General features: G+C 37.9%; 1 protein-coding gene across 1 annotated transcript in view; it reads left to right on the forward strand.

The window, feature by feature from the left end:
• The window catches only part of RhoGAP1A (Rho GTPase activating protein at 1A), a 514,749-nt gene that overhangs the window by 492,710 nt on the left and 958 nt on the right, over window positions 1–21,081 (forward strand). The window contains exon 20 of the mRNA XM_080267422.1: window positions 4,943–5,183. Coding sequence (XP_080123548.1) covers window positions 4,943–5,183 — 241 coding nt within the window. The remainder of the gene's footprint in view (window positions 1–4,942; window positions 5,184–21,081) is intronic.

The following is a 21,081-nucleotide window of genomic DNA, read 5'->3' on the forward strand; positions in this document are numbered from 1 at the left end:
TGGGCTATTTCCTGGCCAGTCTGTCATGAATGATACCTCGCAGTCACGAAGCCAATTGGTGACCGATTTGGCCTTGTGAGCAGGTGCACCGTCCTGCTGAAACACTCGTGCACCTGTTAGCTCGAAGGAGTCTGGTAAATGATCACACAGAAGCTCCAGGTAAACATCCTGATTCACTCTGAGGTTCTTGGGAAGTACAACAAGCTTCCCCAAACCCTTCCCTGAAAAACAACCCCATACTATGAGTGAATCAGGATGTTTAACTGTGCTTTCTACATACCGTGGGTCAAGTGGGTCACTACCTTTGCATGCTCCTCTGTTACAGGTAACACTAAACGTTGCCTCATCAGACCACAACACTGACAACCATTGCTCCTCACCCCAATTTAGATATTTATTAGCAAAGGCAAGCCTACGAATTCTCTGGCTGCTAGAGAGAAGAGGCTTTTTCACAGGCCTGTGACTTGTGTAACCAAGCTCATGCACCCTACGAGACACTGTTCTCACTGACACCTCACCAAACACTTCTGGGTTGCTCTCCTTAATTTTCCTTGCACTCACATGAGGATTAAACTCCACTGCACGTTTTAAAACATTAACAGACCTTGGGGAAGTTTTCCTAGGCCTACCAGACCTCTGTTTCTTTGTGGGAACTTCACCACTGTTTTCCTCCCGAAACCGCGCACACCAACGATGCACTGTCGATCGTGCCACACCAACCAATTCACTAATTTCCTTTGTCTGGTGGCCTGCCTCCTTTAGAGCAATGATCTGGGATATGATTTCACTCGATAGTTCACGGGTAGGTCCATAACAAAGTTTTGAAGGCCAAAACACTGCGGGACACTCGGTAAAAAATGGCGCAATTTGAGAGGGACACTCGGCGGAGTTCCTCTCTCTCAGGCAGCCCGTGGGCGACTGAGGCGGGAACCAACCAGCGCGTCAGAAGGCCCCAGGCTACCGTGACGTCATGCTCGGAGGTCAAACTTGTGGCTCAATTCTTACCCCTAAAAATGGGTGATTCTTTTTGGGCCATAAGTATTGCGCGCCCGGCGGACAACGCTGAATACTTCTGACGAGCACTGTATTGTGAAGTGATTGTGTCTATGGAACATACATATATTGTTTGTAAAGTATTGGCACCGTTATCAGTCATTAGGCCTAGAGGCAGTCTTTACTTTAGCGGGGTTTGCCACTGTGCTTTACCCTGCCGCAAATGATGTGAATATTTTACCTATACAGTGAAGCTAATGCTTATAGTGTGTGAAACATATAGTGCCTGCATTAGTGAAATAATTGAACTACCTTAGTAGGCATTGCGTACGCCTTAGAGATACGCCATAGTCGGGAAGGGAACAGGTGTCATGTACGCCATAGTCGGGAAGGGAATAACAGAGGAGGTTTGGGATGGAATCATTGTGATAGTGATATTACTGCATATGGATTAGTGTGAAATATACGTATATAGTGCCTACACACACACACACAAACTACATAACTCCTCATCTTCAAACCCCTCAAGGTCCTGCCAGCAGTTCAACACTTCTGGAGGAAGTGAATTATCCATATTTTTTTGATTTGTACAATGACCAGTTTTTCTATATTTCTGCATTTTACACAAATAAGTATTGGTTTTTGCATATACTCATATGAGCTGGAAATAAGTACAGTTTCAGTAGCTAGCAAAAAGACTAGTGGTCATGTCAAGTTTCTGAGAGCACTGTAAAAGAGCTTATGATATTTTACATGTATACGTTGAATAAAACAAAATAAACCTATCAAGCAAAATACGTTGGTGTGGGTGAGGCAGGAAAAACTGACAGCGCACTAGGAGTTATATTGTTCTTTATCATCCGTTTACTCAAAAGTATTGGATATATCGATTTCTTGAAAGAACCATGATAAAACGCATAAACTTCTACATATGTACATGAAATAACAGTATAACATCCCTACATGTCAAGTGGGGTTGGTGGAGGATTAGTGCCCCTCCCTGTAAAACAGTTAACTCTAAGCCGTTGGCCACCCCGATTGGGATACATGGCGTCTGGCAATGAATGAATGAATGAATCTTTGATCAAAATTCATTGTTACATAGGCGGGAATATACAGTAACAGTTACTGTGCATGCATGACGAAAGTGCAGCATGTGCATGGGTACCCAGTAGTTTTGCAATTTACGTGGAAACTATGAGGTGCATGAAAAATCTGTGGATAGTATGAGAAAGCTCCTGAAATTCTACACAAGATGATGAAATAAAAACATAACCCCTGCAAGAAAACTTTTGCACTAGAGCGCCCTGAACAAAAAATCAGTTCTTTGTAGGAAGTTACTTTTAGTTTTTAGCTATTTTCTCGAAAACTAAAAATCATATCAAAAAGACGCAAACTTTATTAGCAAGCTGATGAAATTCTCTTTCTAACCTTCTAATAACAATATTTTGTATGATGGAAAACATTCGAGCTATGATGTTGGGAAGTGAGATTGACGTTCCGAAATGTTTATTCACACAGGCCTAATGTACTATTTGTACTTTTTTTTTTTTTTTTTTTTTTTAATCGGCTAGAACAAACACCAGCAAATAACATGATGTAGTTTTTATGTCAATATATATATATATATATATATTTATATATATATATATATATATATATATATATATATATATATATATATATATATATATTTGTACTTTTTTTTTTTTTTTTTTTTTTAATCGGCTAGAACAAACACCAGCAAATAACATGATGTAGTTTTTATGGCAATATATATATATATATATATATATAATATATATATATATATATATATATACACACATATATGTTTGGGTGGTGAAAATAAGGCGAGAATACGTTTTCATAGGCGTGTGGGGGGGCTGGTGGAGAGTGGGGTGGAATAAAATTGTGCACCAGAAAACATACCGAAACTTACTATGCACAGGAGCGTTAAAGCTGAAAGCACGAAGGTGTTAGTTAGAATTTAATTTTCAATGGCTATTTATGGAACACCTTTAACTGTTAGATGTGAATAGCATGCATCACATACTGAAGAGTGTATTCAGCAGTGATATAGAAAAGCCTGGCTTGCGTGATCACCACATGCGTCAGAAATTGTCATAAAATTGGGAGCTTGTCTACACCATACTATTCTCTGTTTTAATATTACTTACTGCCTTGGGAAAATGATTGTATATTATGAAAGAATGTGCACAAAAGTGAGAGTGAAAATTCAGAAAGTGAAAGAATTTTAAGTACGGTAAACCCTTAATGCTTGCGGACTTGAAGCTCTCGGATTTGATTACTTGTGGATTTTTCACTCTGGTGATAAATAATAATGAATAGTGAAATAAAATGAAAAGATGCGGAGTTTGAATGGTGCGTGCATATGTACCCTTGATAACAAGAGTATCAGCACCCTTTCAGTGCGAAATATGATACACAGCCAATGATTTATGGGAAATGACATGATTATGTTGCTTTGTATCCTTCATTAATGTTGTTATCTCATATTTTACAGATATATAGCTGGATCCGTCATAGTAATATTGTACTACATGGCAACTCAGTCATTTTTGTGAATTAAACAGGCATGCCAACACTACTGATTGAACCAGAGACAAAGCATTTCAAATCCTATCCGACCCCAAGGTGCCGATACCTTTTTTATCGAGGGTACATCACACATTGATCATAACTCATAATTACATTTTCAATAATTAATCTGCCTACAGAAAGGTGAATTGAGGAGAATGTATTGTACATTGGTGAGAATTGATGAGAATATATTGACATTACTGTACTGTATGGTATTTTAAAACCTTTTATTGTATAGTTTAATGTATTTTGCATTATGTTCATGCATAATCATTTATCATTAAAGCATCAGCAACCGTTTTCTTTATCGTGTAGGCATAGTTTCAGTGTGGGAGGAGTCACTAAATTGATGCTCGCAGATTTTCCATTCTTGCGGGGGTCTCTGTTCGCTAACCCCCTCGAGCATCAAGGGCTTACTCTAAGTGAAGATAGAATTTCTGTGGATGAGGTGAGTTTGTTTTTTTAAACTTTGCACCCAAGTGAATGGTTTCTTGTCGACAAGCTCTATACAGTAAAAGTAAGCTAACTTGTCTTAAGGAAAGTATGTACTGTACCTGAGGAATGCAGAGGTTTGGATAATGAGAGAATGTACATGTACGGTCAAATACAAAACTCCATTAACCTCCCCAGTGTCTTGCTCATTGTTGGATGATAATATGCACCTCAGTTCATTATGTCACAGTCAAGCATCTATGAATCTAGAGTTAAAATAGCGATAAGGGCGAATGGACTTCAGCATTTGAGTGTACATAGGATCCATCTCACAGAGCACTACATTGATAGTTCTGTTAATTTGCACATTCCTTTTCCTTCATGTGGATGCTATCCACCACGTTTGTTAGTGTGAGTTAGGGTGAAGATGATGATAAACATTATGTTGTTATTGCATATATTGTATTTCCTCATGTTTTGTCTTTGCCCACTGCTTCTTGTATTACTGACTGCAACTTTTAACTCTTCAGTTGATATGGATGAGAAGCCTTCACATGGTGTTTCTGTGCATCCTAGATGGTGCAGTTGTGGTGTCCACCCAGGAGCCAATCCTCCTCATATTTGTCTGCACCTTGCTGTAGGGAAGGACCCTGGTCCATCCCTGGTGAGATACTTTCTGCCATAAATTGGTACCAGACACTTACATGGTGTATTTACAGTACTGAACTGTACCTGATGGACAGCCTTACAGGAGTAGTTGCTTATCTGTGGTTGATAGTCCTGTTTGGCCAGACAGACTGGGGTTAAACAGTGACATCAACAGCAACAACTTCATCAGCTATTATTACTCTTCTCATTAGTTGCCATCATAGTTTATTTTTGCATTGAAAGAATAATGTTTGAATTTTCTCAGATCCGTATGAGGCTGAGCAGCTGATCAAGGAGGTGGACATCCACTCTGTGACTGGATTGTTAAAGCTTTTTTTGCGCGAGCTTCCTGAGGCACTCTTCACTAGTGAGCTCTACCCACGATTTTTTGAGGCATACAGTGCGACAGATGCTGAGTACCGGAAGACAACACTGTTAAAGCTTTTCACATCACTTCCTCAGTTGAATCAGTCAATTATTGCATATCTGCTGGAACACTTAGTCAAGTAAGTTAAGGGTGCCATTATGTACCCATGTACTGTACTGTACTGTACTCTGGGTCTCAAAAGTATTGGTGCACAGTATGCATGAAACGTTTGGGAACACAGAACAAAGGTCACTGAAATATTAGTGTCCAACCTACCACACGTTGGTATCCCTGATGTCAGGTGTCATATATCACCAACTAGTAGTATCCTCTTGCAAACATATAGTAAATGTTATGTTTATATAAACAGACATTGTTCTTACACATTGAGACGTTGGGCAACGTACATCAGTTGTTCAAATGTTTTTGGTAGGCTTCAGACCCCCTGTGCATTGATACTTTTGTGTCTTATAGTACATGCATACATTTTGTAAGGCACAGTTATGTGCTATTATGAGTCAGCATTTTGTTTTTCTGAGTGTCATTGTAACAGATATTCCCCAAAACATCCTTCTGTCTGTTCATTTGCACTTCACAGGCTGAAATTATGGACCAGTTTTGCTAACTGAGGTGTCAGATGAATCCTCTGCACTGACACACCCCAAGGTCACAGTTAGAGAAAAGAAAGTCAAGGCCATAGAGCAAACTTCTGTATTTACAGGCATATAGATTTTAAATTTGTATAATTAGAAAGGACATTCAAATGCAGTCATACTATATATGCCTTGAACCAAATTTTTATTTAGCCCATTAGGTTTTGGCAAATGACAAAAATCTTAAAGTACACACTTGTGTTGCTTCCCTTTTTGGACTGTAGCAACAAGCAGCTAGTATTATACCTTGTTGAGGTAAACTCACAACAAAATATATGTTTCTTGTATATGAGAGTGAAAGTTGGTCATCTGTCTGAGAAGAGTGCTTTGTCTTGAGATAGTAGTGTTTACAGGGCAAGCACACCACTTGTATTTAGGCTTCTGTATATGTTCTGGCTGGGATTATTGTCTCACCTTTCTTGTTGCAAAGATATACTAGTTGCTTTACACAGATGAATTGGATGTTGCGAGTTATTCTGCCATGAATTTTCACTTAATTTCTCATGAAGATCAGATAGGACAGTCTTAAGATCCACAACAGAAACCACAAAGTGAGGGGACTGAAGATAATTAGACATTAGTGTAGTGATTTGTGATATTGCCCATTTTGAAAGATTGATTACAGATTACTTATCAATCAGACTGTATTTGAGACTGTATAGGAACCTTGATTCTGCGACTGTTTACAGCGATGTCTGTGATGTCAAGTAAGGTGTATATCTTACTCGAAGCATTTGACCACAGAAAGTGAAAAAATGTACAGTAGACCCTCCATTTATGTGGGCCCAATTTCTGCTAAACATATTTACTGCAGAAAATAAACCCTGACCCAACCCAGTAAATGTGGAAAAAAAAAAAAAAAAAAAATGCAGGGGAAATTCCCAGAAGTCAACCTATGTCCATGGCCTTGAGATTGAGATATCAGCATCTTTGGCAACAAAACCTCAAGCAGTGACAACAAAACACTGTCATTTTGTAGGATTTTTCTAAAATAAATGGTCTTAATTCAACATGGCTAAAGTTATGCGACGTGAAATTGACTGTTTATACTTAATCAGCTGGCCATGCGTGTGCACCGGCATTGTGTACACACACACGAACGCACGTGCGGGCGCACGCACACACATGAGAAAAACATTCATGTGTGTAAAGGTAGACTTGATAAATGTGGATATGGAGACAGGACAACATGAGCATTGCTCAATTCCTGTATACTACAAATAGGTAAATACAAATAGGTAAATACACACACACACACACACACACACACACACACACACACACAGGAAATACGGAAACCACCATACAGAGTCTAATCCAGTCCAACGAAACAGCCAATGAAGAGATTAAGAATTTGAAGCGGGAAAATGTTGAACTGAGGAGGAAACTTGAAGAGAGTACTAATAAAACGGAGAAGGTGAGTAATGTACTAGAAGAACACAAGGCAAAGTGGGCACACGTAGAGGAAGAACAGAAAGAAGTGGTCAGCTTAAGAGAGATCATCCAGGAAGAAAGGGAAATGAACAAGAAAGAAATGGAAGAAAATGTAGTGAAAATACTGAAGAAAAAAGAGAAAATAGTGAGAGAAACTGTAGAAAGGAACAGATGTGTGATAGTATTTGGAAACAGGGAAGAGGAAGAAAAGGTTAGGTTCGCAAGACTCGAGAGAGACACGAACATGGTGAGAGGAATATTAGGCAAGATTGACCCCGAAGGAAACAAGTGGGTAAAAGAAATTGAGGAAGTAAGGAGGATAGGGCCTTATAAGAAAGGGGAAACAAGACCAATGAGAGTCAAGTTTACATCAGAAAGTGTAATAAATGAGATACTTAAAGTGACCTGGAAATTAAGCAAAGAGGCGGGGATGGAAAATATTATAATAAGAAAAGATCTAAATGAAGAAGAAAGAGAAGCTTTAAAATCATTAAAGGAAGAAGTAAAGGAAAAAAATGATAAGAGGACAGAGGAAGAACGTAATACTTTTTTTTGGAGAGTATTGGATATGAAAGTAAGGAAATGGTATTTAAGGAAATAGAAGTGAAGGAAACTAGGGGGGATGGTTGTGAAAGATCAGAAGTTGAGGAAGTGGTACGGACAGAGAGTAGGAGAGAAGAGGGTATTAATAATGTCAAAAATAATTTGAAGGTGATATATACTAATGTTGATGGTTTCATATCGACAAGGATCGAAATTAATGATTTCTTGAGAGAACATGAAGCTGATGTCATGTGCTTTGTAGAGACCAAATTAAGAGAAGATATTGATGTTCATTTGGGAGATGGTAAATACAAACTGTGGAGAAAAGACAGAAAAGAAAAAAGGGAGGAGTGATGATAGTGAAGAACAACATAAATGTAGATACTGTGGAAATGGGAGAAGGCAGGGCTGAAGTGATATATATGAAATTAGAAACTGGAGAGAATGTTAAGAGAGATATGGCGGTAGTGTATGTTCCCCCAAAGACGAGAGCATGGAAGGATGACGAATACCATGAGATGTTGTCAGATATGGCTAGCTACTTGCAAAAAATAATTGAGAAAAGCAATAATATAATTTTGGTGGGTGACTTTAATTGTAAAGAGGTGAACTGGGAGGAATGGTACTCGGGAGGTGGCGAGGATTCGTGGGGTACTATGTTATTAAATATAATAATGAATAATGTGATGACGCAGTGGGTCAAAGAAGAGACACGGTTTCGAGGTGAGGACACACCAGCAAGGTTAGATTTACTGTTCACCAAAGAACCTGATGTAATAGAATCATTGGAATATCTCTGTCCTTTGGGAAAAAGTGATCACGTGGTCATTGAGTTCCAGATGTTAATAGGAAACGTCGAGCCAAGAGACGAGCTTCATAGACAGGGAAGATACAACTTTGGCAAAGTAAATTTTACAGGATTGAGAAACTTTTTTGAAAATGCGGATTGGAGAAAATTCAGAGAAACAAGAGAGATACAGAGGAAGTGGGATATCTTTCTAGACCTCTATAATTTGGGAGTGGAAAAATTTGTACCATGAGTAAGAGGGAAAGAAAACAGGAAAAAGGAGTGGTTTTATAGAAGGTGTATGATAGCCAAAAAAGAGAGAGATAAGGCGTGGAACAATTGGAGAAAGAGAGGTAACGACAGAACAAAGGAAGAATATAAAAGAACAAGAAACGAGTACACAAGAATACGTAGGGAAGAAGAAAGGAATTTTGAAAAAGGTATAATTGACAAATGCAAGGATGAACCCAAACTGTTTTATAGATTTGTTAATGGCAAACTGAAACAAAAGGAAGGAATCACCAAGCTGAAAGTAGATGGAGAGGTCTTTAATGATGCGGCAATGCAAGCAGAAATAATGAACAAACGTTTCCAGTCAGTTTTCACTAAAGAAAAGGAGCTTGTGGAAGGGGAGGGAGTGATTAGAAATGTTCCGGTGATGAAAGATATAAAAGTGGAGGTGCAGGAAGTGTATAAATTACTGGAAACTCAAGATGTAAGGAAAGCCCCAGGACCTGATGGAATTTCTAATTGGGTACTGAAGGAATGCAGAGAACAACTGGCGGATAAAATTCACAGCTTAATTGTATGCTCACTGGAAGAGGGGAAAGTGCCAAAAGAATGGAAGAGGGCAAATGTGGTACCAATTTACAAGGGAGGAAACAGGGAAGAACCCCTGAATTATAGACCAGTGTCTCTAACCAGCATGGTCGCAAAATTGTGTGAGAGAATCCTGAAAGACAGATGGATAAAATATCTGGAAGAGATGAATATTTTGGCTGAATGTCAGTTTGGATTCAGAAGTGGAAGGTCATGTGTTTCAAACTTGTTGAGATTTTACTCAAGAGCGATTGATGTGGTACAGGAGGGAGATGGTTGGGTGGATTGTGTGTACTTAGACTTAGAGAAGGCCTTTGACAAGGTACCTCATAAGAGACTAATGTGGAAACTAGAATATATAGGAGGACTAAAGGGGAAACTTCTGGAATGGATGAGAGACTTTTTGAGAGACAGACAAATGAGGACAGTAATAAAGGAAAAGATGTCTGGATGGAGGGAAGTAACAAGTGGAGTCCCTCAAGGCTCAGTGTTGGCGCCAGTAATGTTCCTGATTTATGTAAATGATATGGTAGATGGAGTGAACAGTTATGCGAGTCTGTTTGCTGATGATGTAAAGATCTTGAGGAAGATAGAGGTTGAGGAGGATTGTAAAATACTGCAGGAGGATTTGGATAGGATACACAATTGGAGCCGGACATGGGAAATGAAATTTAATGTAAAGAAATGTAAAATATTGGAAATGGGTAAAAGTACCAGGAGACCATCACTGAATTATTTTTTGGGTAATGAATTAATCACAAAAAGGAGAGAAGGGAAAGATTTGGGAGTGCTGGTCCAAGATAGTTTGTCACCAGAAAAGCACATTAACAAGATAGTTGGAGAGACTTATAAGCTCTTGACTAACATAAGAGTAGCATTTCATTATATGGATGAGGAAATGATGAAAAAATTGATAGTGGCCATGATCCGCCCCAGGTTAGAATATGCAGCGGTAGTGTGGTCCCCACACAAAAAGAAAGATATAAACAAGATTGAGAGAATACAAAGAACAGCAACCAAGATGGTCCCCAGTCTGACAGACCTGTCATACAGAGAGAGGCTGGAAAAACTGGATTTGCCTTCGTTAGAGGAAAGGAGAAAGAGGGGAGACATGATTGCGGTGTTCAGGACCATGGTGGGAGTAGATAAAATTGACAAAGAAGATCTGTTTGTATGGGATAAGAGAGCAACAAGAGGACATGGAATGAAATTGAAAAAGTCAAGCTGCTTGAAGGATATCAAGAAATATAGCTTTCCTTACAGAAGTATAGACTTATGGAACAGCCTGGACAAAGAGATCGTCCAGTCTAAAAACTTAAACGAGTTTAAAGTTAAATTCGACTTATTGAGAAACAGCGACGGAAACCCACGAGCATAGTACATTCCGTGTATATCACAATTAGGTATATTCTTAAATATTTGGAACGACTTAGACAAAGAGGTGGTGCATGAGAAAAACATTCATGTGTGTAAAGGTAAACTTGATAAATGTGGATATGGAGACAGGACAACACGAGCATTGCTCAATTCCTGTATACAGTACTACAAATAGGTAAATACAAATAGGTAAATACACACACACACACACACACATGGAGGAGACCAGACGCATGCCGACATCGCTCCCTACACGGCCAACTTGGCCAGAGGCGTTTACCTAAATTTGTATCCTTATATGAGTCAAGCTCTGTACCAGGTTAGACCAAATGGTGTTCTAATATAAAAAAGAAAAGAAGTTTTAAAGCAAGACTTGTTCAAACAGAAAAGAAAACAAATTAGAGTAAGAATGTGCACAGTCAGCTGATCGTTGTTTAGTCTACAATCTGCCCCAGGGAATGTACGTACCATATGTGCTTTTAGTACTGCAACATGAACACATACTTTAGTAAAGCAAATTTGGAAAAGAAAAGGGATAAAGGTAGAAAGCAGGATGATGATTTCCACCAATAACTGGTTGAAATGGAGACTCATTACAAACTGGTTGAACGTGTACACAGGCTTGAGACTGCTTTTCAAAATGAGATTGATGAAATTAAGAAACAGATTCACTTGCAAAAGGAAGAAATAGAAAAATTAGGAGAGGAAATCAACAAGAAAGACATAACCATAAGTGAGCTAACAGTTAAAGTGGGTACACTTGGAGGAAAATTAATGAAATGGCAAGTGCAGTAGTCAACCACGAGAGTATTATGGAAGAGTTCAAAAATGATACAGAGACAATTAGGCAAGTAAGCAGTCTGATAGATCAGAGCAGTGATATTGAGGAGAAGATAACACAGGTGAATGAAGCTGTGCAAAGCTACAAAAATGATGTGGAAACCACATATGCTGAAATGGTGATAGTAAAGAAAGCCTTAGAAACAAGGGTGGAAGAAAAAAGCATTAAAAAGGAAGTGAAAAGAATAATCCAAAACAATCCAAAGTTAGTCAGAGATTCAGTAGACATCAACAAATCTATAGTAATCACTGGTATAGAAGAGGAAGAAGTAAAAAACAAGATCTCAAGAGACAAAAAGAAGATGGCAAATGTAATGGGCATATTGAAAGAAGTATCAGAGGAAATCTGTAGTAAAGACAAAGAGGAACACAAAAGGTTAGGGAAATACGAGAAAAGTAAGTCAAGACCCCTAAAGGTAACCTTCCAGAGTGTAAACACTGTGAAGGGGATACTAAAAAATGCAAGGAATCTTATGGAAAAAGAGGAGTTCAAAAATGTATGGATAAAAAGATGCCTAACACAAGAGGAACTGGAATTACTGAAAGAGAAGAGGGAGGAAGCAAAAACAAAAAATGAGGGAAGATCAGAGGAGGAGAAGAATACATTTTTTTACAAAATAATTGGATTGCAGGTACGAAAGTGGTACATAAACAGGAGGGAATAAAAAGGAGGAAGGTAGTAGAACCAAAACAAGACAAGTGTATATAAACAAGATGATTAAGTTGATGTACTCAAATGTGGATGGATGGTATCTAAATTACTAGAGATGAATGATTATGTCAGAGAAAATGAACCACATATAATATGCCTAACTGAAACAAAATTAACACCAAGGATATCGATTGACATCCTGAAACTTAGAGGAATATAATATATGGAGAGGAGATAGGAACTTTAAAAAAGGAGGAGGAATTATAATATTAACTGAGAAAAATCTAAAAGTCAAAGAAATAGAATTAGATATACCCTCACAAGTAGAACTGATTGCAGTAGAGATCAATACATCTGAAGGGAAAGTAACTGTAGCCAGTTTGTACATGCCACCCAGATCAAACACATGGGAAAGAGACGAATATGAGGACCTGGCGGAGAGTACAATTCAGAGTTTAAGAGCATTACTACATAAAGTGGAAGAGAAATCGAAAAGAATTATACTAACTGGTGATTTTAATACAAACATGAATTGGAATACTCTAGATATAATAAGCCAAGAAAGCTGTTGGGACCAAAAGCTCCTGGATCTCGTGCAAGAGTTTTTCCTAACGCAACATGTAAGGGAAAGCACCAGAAAAAAAGGACTAGATGTACCCTCAATGCTAGATCTCATATTTACTAGGCAAGAAAATGATATTGACAATTTAATATATCACCCTCCATTCGGCAAAAACGACCATGCAGTACTAAATTGCAACTTCAGGATTGCATATGACATAGACAGCAGCAATGAAAGTTACAAAAAGAGCCTAAACTATAAAAAGGGAAAGTATCATGACCTAAAGAAGTACTTCTTAGAAATTGCTTGGGAAAAGGAGCTTAGAGGACTAGATTTAAATGCTATATATGGAAAATTCTGTGAACTTTATGAAATAGGAGTCCAGAATTACATCCCACATCACAAAGAAGCAGAAAAGAAAAGAAAGGAATGGTTCAATACAGAATGTAAAAAATCAAAAGAAAAAAGAGATTTGTTGTGGAATAGATACAGAAGACACAATAGTGAAAGGGCATATAATAATTACAAACAGGCAAGAAACGATTATACAAGAATAAGGAGGGAAGCACAAAAACAGTTTGAGGAGGATATAAATAAAAGTAGTGATCAACCAAAGCTATTTTACAGCTACATCACAAGCAAAACCAAAGTAAAAGATAAAATACAATCCATTACGGATGATGGAATCACCTATACACAAGAGAAAGATATTTGTGAAGCACCAAACAAGAAATTCCAATCAGGTTTTACAGAGGAAAAAAATTTTGAGAGGGATTATGTGGAACATGCATGCCCACACATACTACCAGATATACAAACATCAGAAAAAGAAATACAGGAGGAGCTAAGTAAATTAGACAAAGGAAAAGCAAATGGTCCTGATGAAATTTCATGTTGGGTGCTATGTGAATGTGCAAAGGAGTTAAGTACACCATTATTTTTAATTTTCAAGAAATCCTTGAGTCAAGGTAAATTACCTGATATTTGGAAGAAAGCAAACATTGTTCCCTTATTCAAGAAAGGGAATAGACAAAATCCACTTAACTACCAACCAGTATCAATAACCATTGTTGTAAGCAAGGTATTAGAAAAGCTTATAAGGAAAGCTTGGGTAAATCATCTAGAAGAACACAATATGATAACAGAAAGACAGTTTGGTTTCAGAAAAGGAAAATCATGTGTTACTAATCTGTTGAGCTACTATGACAGAGTAACAGACACAATACAGGAAAGAGAAGGATGGGTGGACAGTATTCATTTAGATTTCAAGAAAGCATTTGACACAGTACCACACCAAAGACTTTTATGGAAACTGTACCATCAAGGAGGAATTTGAGGCAAACTGTATTGTTGGATGCAAGATTTTCTCTATCTATCTATCTATCTATTGCCAGACGCCTCAATCCCGTTTGGGGTGGCCACAAACAAATCGCCTCCAAGTCGCCCTGTCCCCCGCCATTTCACTACCCTGCTCCCAACTCACACCCCCCTCTCTCATATACCTCTCCACCCCATCCCTCCATCTCATCCTCGGCCTCCCCCTCCCTCTTCCCCCCCTCCACCTCACTCACATACACTCTCATCGTCAGTCTTTCACCCTCCATCCTCTCCACATGGCCAAACCACCTCAATGTGTTCCTCATAACGCTTCCTATCACATCCACATCCACACCACAACGCTCCTTTATATCCTCATTCGTCAGCCTGTCTCTCCACGTGACTCCACAGGCTCCTCTTAAATAACTCATGAAAAGAAAAATGAGAACAGTACTAAGGGGAAATTACTCATCATGGAAAGAAGTGACTAGTGGAGTACCACAGGGCTCAGTGCTGGGACCAATCATGTTTTTAGTGTATATAAATGATATAGACAGTAACACTGGAAATGAAAGCTATCTAAATATGTTTGCAGATGATGCAAAAATACAAAGGAGAATTACTAACACAGATTTTTGTAAAGAGCTACAAGAAGAATTAAATAAACTTCATGAATGGAGTAATACATGGCAAATGGAATTCAATGTGGACAAGTGTCATGTAATCAAGTTTGGTAAAAGTGGAAAAAGACCTGATTGGGATTATATGTTAGGAAATAAAACCCTACACACATCAGAAAGAGAGAAGGACCTAGGTGTGATTGTCAATAACAGACTATCTCCGGCTGACCACATCAGTGAGAAGGTACAGAACATGTATACACTGCTTGCCAATAAGAGAATAGCGTTTACATACATAAATGAAGACATGCTAAAAAAGATAATAACATCATTCATCAGACCAACCCTGGAGTATGCATCAGTAGTCTGGAGTCCTCATCTCAAAAAACACATAGACAAGATTGAAAAAGTTCAAAGGGCCGCTACAAGATGGGTACCAAGCTTAAGGGATCTAAGCTATGAAGAAAGACTAAATAAACTGAATCTACCAACACTGCAGGAGAGAAGGAAAAGAGGTGACATGATTATGCTATATAAATGCATATCAGGGAAGGAGAAAATAGACATAAATGATTACTTAACATATGGGGAAGCATCAGCAAGAGGACACTGGAAAAAACTGCATAAAAAGAGAGGTGATAAAGACGTAAGGAAATTTAGTTTCCCAAATAGAGCAATTGATCAGTGGAATGCACTACTGAATGAAATAGTGTGTGCCAAAACAATTCACAAATTTAAGGATATGTACGATAGATATGGTTTAAGACACAGGACAGTACGAGCTTGACTCATTCCTGTAAAGATACAATTAGGTAAGAACACACACACACACACACGCACACGCACACACACGCGCGCACACACACTTCGGCATTGGATGGTCTGGCACCTGTCTTAATGCGGACAAAATTATGAGAGGGCACTTGAAATTCCCGTGCCTGCCAGACTAGTTTACCAGGTTGCCATAGATAGTGTTGAGTGTAGTGTATGCTCACTTGGATTGCATTGCTTACACTGCATGTCTTCGTGGTGATCCCTATATAATGTCTGATTCTTAACTCATTTTACTTACATTTTACCCTAGCTATGACTACAAAGAAAGTTGGAAGTGTCAGTGGTGGTGTTAAGCATAAATACCTGTTTCAGTACAGTAAAACTGTCTTGACTGTGTGTGGTTAACTGGTCCACCAAACTACTGCATTGACAAAATGCCTCAGAACCAGATAAAGCAATAAATGAGATTCAGGATCCAAATGTATACACTCACTTTTCATGTCGAATAGGCAAATACTAACCCCTAAACCGAGTGGAGGGAGGGACTGCTGGATCAGCAGTGTTTACACTGATTCTGCTACTTTCGATTGTGAACCAGATGTGTGTGTGTGTGTGTTCTTACCTAATTGTATCTTCACAGGAATGAGTCAAGCTCGTACTGTCCCCTGTCTTAAACCATATTTATCGTACATATCCTTAAATTTGTGAATTGTTTTGGCACACACTATTTCATTCGGTAGTGCATTCCATTGATCAATTGCTCTGTTTGGGAAACTGAATTTCCTTACGTCTTTATCACCTCTCTTCTTATGCAGTTTTTTGCAGTGTCCTCTTGCTGATGCTTCTCCATATGTTAAGTAATCATTTATGTCTATTTTCTCCTTTCCTGATATGCACTTATATAGCATTATCATGTCACCTCTTTTCCTTCTCTCCTGTAGTGTTGGTAGATTCAGTTTATTTAGTCTTTCTTCGTAGCTTAGGTCCCTTAAGCTTGGTATCCATCTTGTAGCGGCCCTTTGAACTTTTTCAATCTTGTCTATGTGCTTTTTGAGATGAGGACTCCAGACTACTGATGCATATTCCAGGGTTGGTCTAATGAATGATGTTGTTATCCTTCTTAGCATGTCTTCATTTATGTATGTGAATGCTATTCTCATATTTGCAAGCAATGTATACATGTTCCGTACCTTCTCGCTGATGTGGTCAGCCGGAGATAGTCTGTTATTGATAATCACACTTAGGTCTTTCTCTCTTTCTGATGTGTATAGGGTTTTATTTCCTAACTTATAATCCCAATCAGGTCTTTTTCCACTTTTACCAAACTTGATTACATGACACTTGTCCACATTGAATTCCATTTGCCATGTACTACTCCATTCATGAAGTTTATTTAATTCTTCTTGTAGCTCCCTACAAGAGTCTGTGCTAGTAATTCTCCTTTGTATTTTTGCATCATCTGCAAACATATTCAGATAGCTCTCATTTCCAGTGTTACTGTTTATATCATTTATGTACACTAAAAACATGATTGGTGCCAGCACCGAACCCTGTGGTACTCCACTAGTCGCTTCTTTCCATGATGAGTAGTTTCCTCTTAGTACTGTCCTCATTTCTCTTTTTATGAGAAAGTCTTGCATCCAACAAAACAGTTTGCCTCGAATTCCTCCTTGATGGTACAGCTTCCATAAAAGTCTTTGGTGTGGTACTGTGTCAAATGCTTTCTTGAAATCTAAATAGATACTGTCCACCCATCCTTCCCTTTCTGTATTGTGTTTGTTACTCTGTCATTGTAACTCAACAAATTAGTAACACATGATTTTCCTTTTCTGAAACCAAACTGTCTTTCTGTTATCATACTGTGTTCTTCTAGATGATTTACCCAAGCTTTTCTTATAAGTTTTTCTAATACCTTGCTTACAACACTGGTCAGTGATACTGGTCGGTAGTTGAGAGGATTTTGTCTATTTCCTTTCTTGAATAAGGGGACTATATTTGCTTTTTTCCAAATATCAGGTAGTTTCCCTTGACTCAAGGATTTCTTGAAAATTAAAAATAATGGTTTACTTAACTCCTTTGCACATTCTTGTAACACCCAACATGAAATTTCATCAGGACCACTTGCTTTTCCTCTGTCTAATCTACTTAACTCCTCCTGTATTACTTTTTCTGCTATTTATATATCTGGTAGTATGTGTGGACATGCGTGTTCCACATAGTCCCTCTCAAAATTTTTTTCTTCTGTAAAAACTAATTTGAAATTCTTATTTAGTGCTTCACAAATATCTTTCTCTTGTGTATAAGTGATTCCCTCGTCCGTAATGGATTGTATTATATCTTTTACTTTGGTTTTGCTTCTGATATAGCTGTAAAACAGCTTTGGTTGATCACTACTTTTATTTATTATATCCTCCTCAAACTGTTTTTGGGCTTCCCTCCTTATTCTTGTATAGTCGTTTCTTGCCTGTTTGTAATTATTATACGCCCTTTCACTATTGTGTCTTCTGTATCTATTCCACAACAAATCTCTTCTTTCTTTTGATTTTTTACATTCTGTATTGAACTATTTCTGTATTTTCTTATCTGCTTCTTTGTGCTGTGGGATGTACTTCTGGACTCCTATTTCATAAAATTCACAAAATTTGTTATATACAGCATTTAAATCTTGTCCTCTAAGCTCATTTTCCCAATTAACTTCTAAGAAATACTTCTTTAGGTCTTGATAATTTCCCTTTTTATAGTTTAGGCTCTTTTTGTAACTGTCATTGCTGTTTACTATGTCATATGCTATCCTGAAGTTATAATTTAGTACTGCATGATCGCTTTTGCCGAGTGGAGGGTGATATATTAAACTGTCAATGTCATTTTCTTGCCTAGTAAATATTAGATCTAGCACTGAAGGTACATCAAGTCCTCTTTTTCTAGTGGTTTCCCTCACATGTTGCATTAAGAAAAACTCTTGTACAAGATCCAGGAGCTTTTGGTCCCAACAGCTTTCTTGGCTATTTATATCTAGAGTATTCCAATTTATATTTGTATTGAAGTCCCCAGTTAGTATAATTCTTTCCGATTTCTCTTCCATTTTATGTAGCAAAGATCTTATACTCTGAATTGTACTATCTGCCAGGTCCTCATATTCGTCTCTTTCCCATGTGTTTGATCTGGGTGGCATGTACAAATTGGCTACAATTACTTTACCTTCAGATGTGTCAATCTCTACTGCAATCAGTTCTACTTGTGATGGTATATCTAGGTTTATTTCCTTGACTTTTAGATTTTTCTTAGTTAATATTATAATTCCTCCTCCTTTTTTTAAATTTCTGTCTCTTCTCCATATATTGTATTCCTCTAAGTTTAGTATGTCATTGGATATCCTTGGTGTTAATTTTGTCTCAGGCATATTATTTGTGGTTCATTTTCTCTGACATAATCATTCATCTCTAGTAATTTAGATACCATTCCATCCACATTTGAGTACATCAACTTTATCATCTTGTTTATATACTTGCCATGACATGGTTCTACTAACTTCCTCCTTTTTCTTCCATCCTGTTTGTGTACCACTTTCGTACCTGCAATCCTATTACTTTGTAAAAAAATTTCTTCTTCTCCTCTTCTGATCTTCCCTCATTTTTTGTTTTTGCTTCCTCCCTTTTCTCTTTCAGTAATTCCAGTTCCTCTTGTGTTAGGCATCTTTTTATCCATACATTTTTGAACTCCTCTTTTTCCATAAGATTCTTTGCATTTTTTAGTATATCTTCCACAGTGTTTACACTCTGGAAAGTCACCTTTAGAGGTCTTGTCTTGCTTTTCTCGTATTTCCCTAACCTTTTGTGTTCCTCTATGTCTTTACTACAGATTTCCTCTGATACTTCTTTCAGTAAGCTCATTACATTTGCCATCTCCTTTTTGTCTCTAGTGATCTTGTTTTTAATTTCTTCCTCTTCTGTACCAGTGATTACTATTGATTTATTTATTTCTACTGAATCTCTGACTAACTTTGGATTGTTTTGGATTATTCTTTTCACTTCCTTTTTAATGCTTTTTTCCTCCACCCTTGTTTCTAAGTCTTTCTTTACTTTCACCATTTCAGCATATGTGGTTTCTACATCATTTTTGTAGCTTTGCACAGCTTCATTCACCTGTGTTATCTTCTCAATATCACTGCTCTGGTCCATAAGACTGCTTGCTTGTCTAATTGTCTCTGTGTCATTTTTTAACTCTTCCATAACACTCTCGTGATTGACTACTGTACTTCCCATTTCACTCACTTTCTTCCTAAGCGTACTCAATTCCACTGTTAGTTCACTGATGGGTGTGTCTTTCTTATTGGCCTCCCTTCCTAGTTTTTCTGTCTCTTCCTTTTGCAAGTGCATTTGCTTCTTTATTTCATCCATTTCATTTTTGAAAGCCATTTCTAGGTTGTGTACACGTTCAACCAGTCTATTGTGAGTCTCCACTTCAACCAGTTCCTGGTAGAAATCATCATTTTGCTTTTTACTTTTATCCCTTTTCTTTTCCAAATTTGTTTTACTGAAGTATGTATCCATTTTGTAATACTAAATGAACAGAGTATGTACTTACAGAATATGTACGCTTTCCCCGTGTTGCTGTAGTATAAACAAACCCAGCTGACTCAACGCATCGTGGTTCTTTGTTCTCTTTGAACCAGTCTTATTTAAACTTATTATTTCTTTTCCTTTTAATATTGAAAAATCATTTAGTCTAACCTGGTACAGAGCTTGACTCATTCAAAGATACTTATTTAGGTAATGCCTCTGGCCGTGTTGGTCTGGTATGGAGCGCCGGTAACGGACGTCTACCTCCGACGATGCCCTGTGTGTGTGTGTGTGTGTGTGTGTGTGTGTGTGTGTGTGTGCGTGTGTGTGTGTGTGTGTGTGTGTGTGTGTGTGTGTGTGTGTTACACAGTTCTTCACCATTAATCACTACTTTATTACTCTTTCCCTTTTGGGCATTTATAGCACATCTGATGAACATACAGTATGTACTGAAAATATCTTTTGTTTTTCATGTCCTGTTTGGTAGGTTTGGGTGTTCATTATCCATACACTTGATATATGCTACATAATATGAGGACACTGAATGACAAGCCAAAAGGTTTCCTGTAGCCCAGGAAACCATTTAGAATGTTGGATGATAACCATACAGCCTGGTGGCACGAATCTTAGAGAACCCTTGTTGGAGTGTACTGTGGCCTAGGTGCCACAGTTCAAGTCCAAGAGATGACTGTAGTATTTTTTGTTATGTCAGTGCCACTTAGGGTGTAGGTTGGGTTTGTACCTTTAAATGTTCTGGACTGTCATTAGCCTTTTCTTGGGCCCCTATGCTCAGAAGTGGACAAAATTGGATTTGGCAGAGTAGAACCTCTCTCATTCGGACTATATGGGGGGAAGGGTTGTCCGAATTAGCAGATTGTCCGGACCATCAGGGTAATCTCCAATTCATACCAAAAACTATCTACATATGGTATGTTTGTTAATTATTAACATATGTGGCATATGTCAACCCTATGTAACTGCAAAAAATGGAAGGATACTAAAATAACCATACTAATCATGTACAATAGTTTTGTATTGCATGATTTACAGGTAAGGCCATGACAAGAAACTAGCCTACATTTTAAATTGTAGTAAGTGAC

Source organism: Coenobita brevimanus, chromosome 24 (assembly GCF_032717465.1).
Source record: "Coenobita brevimanus isolate Jiangsu-jjx chromosome 24, ASM3271746v2, whole genome shotgun sequence".
NCBI classification, from domain to species: domain Eukaryota; kingdom Metazoa; phylum Arthropoda; class Malacostraca; order Decapoda; family Coenobitidae; genus Coenobita; species Coenobita brevimanus.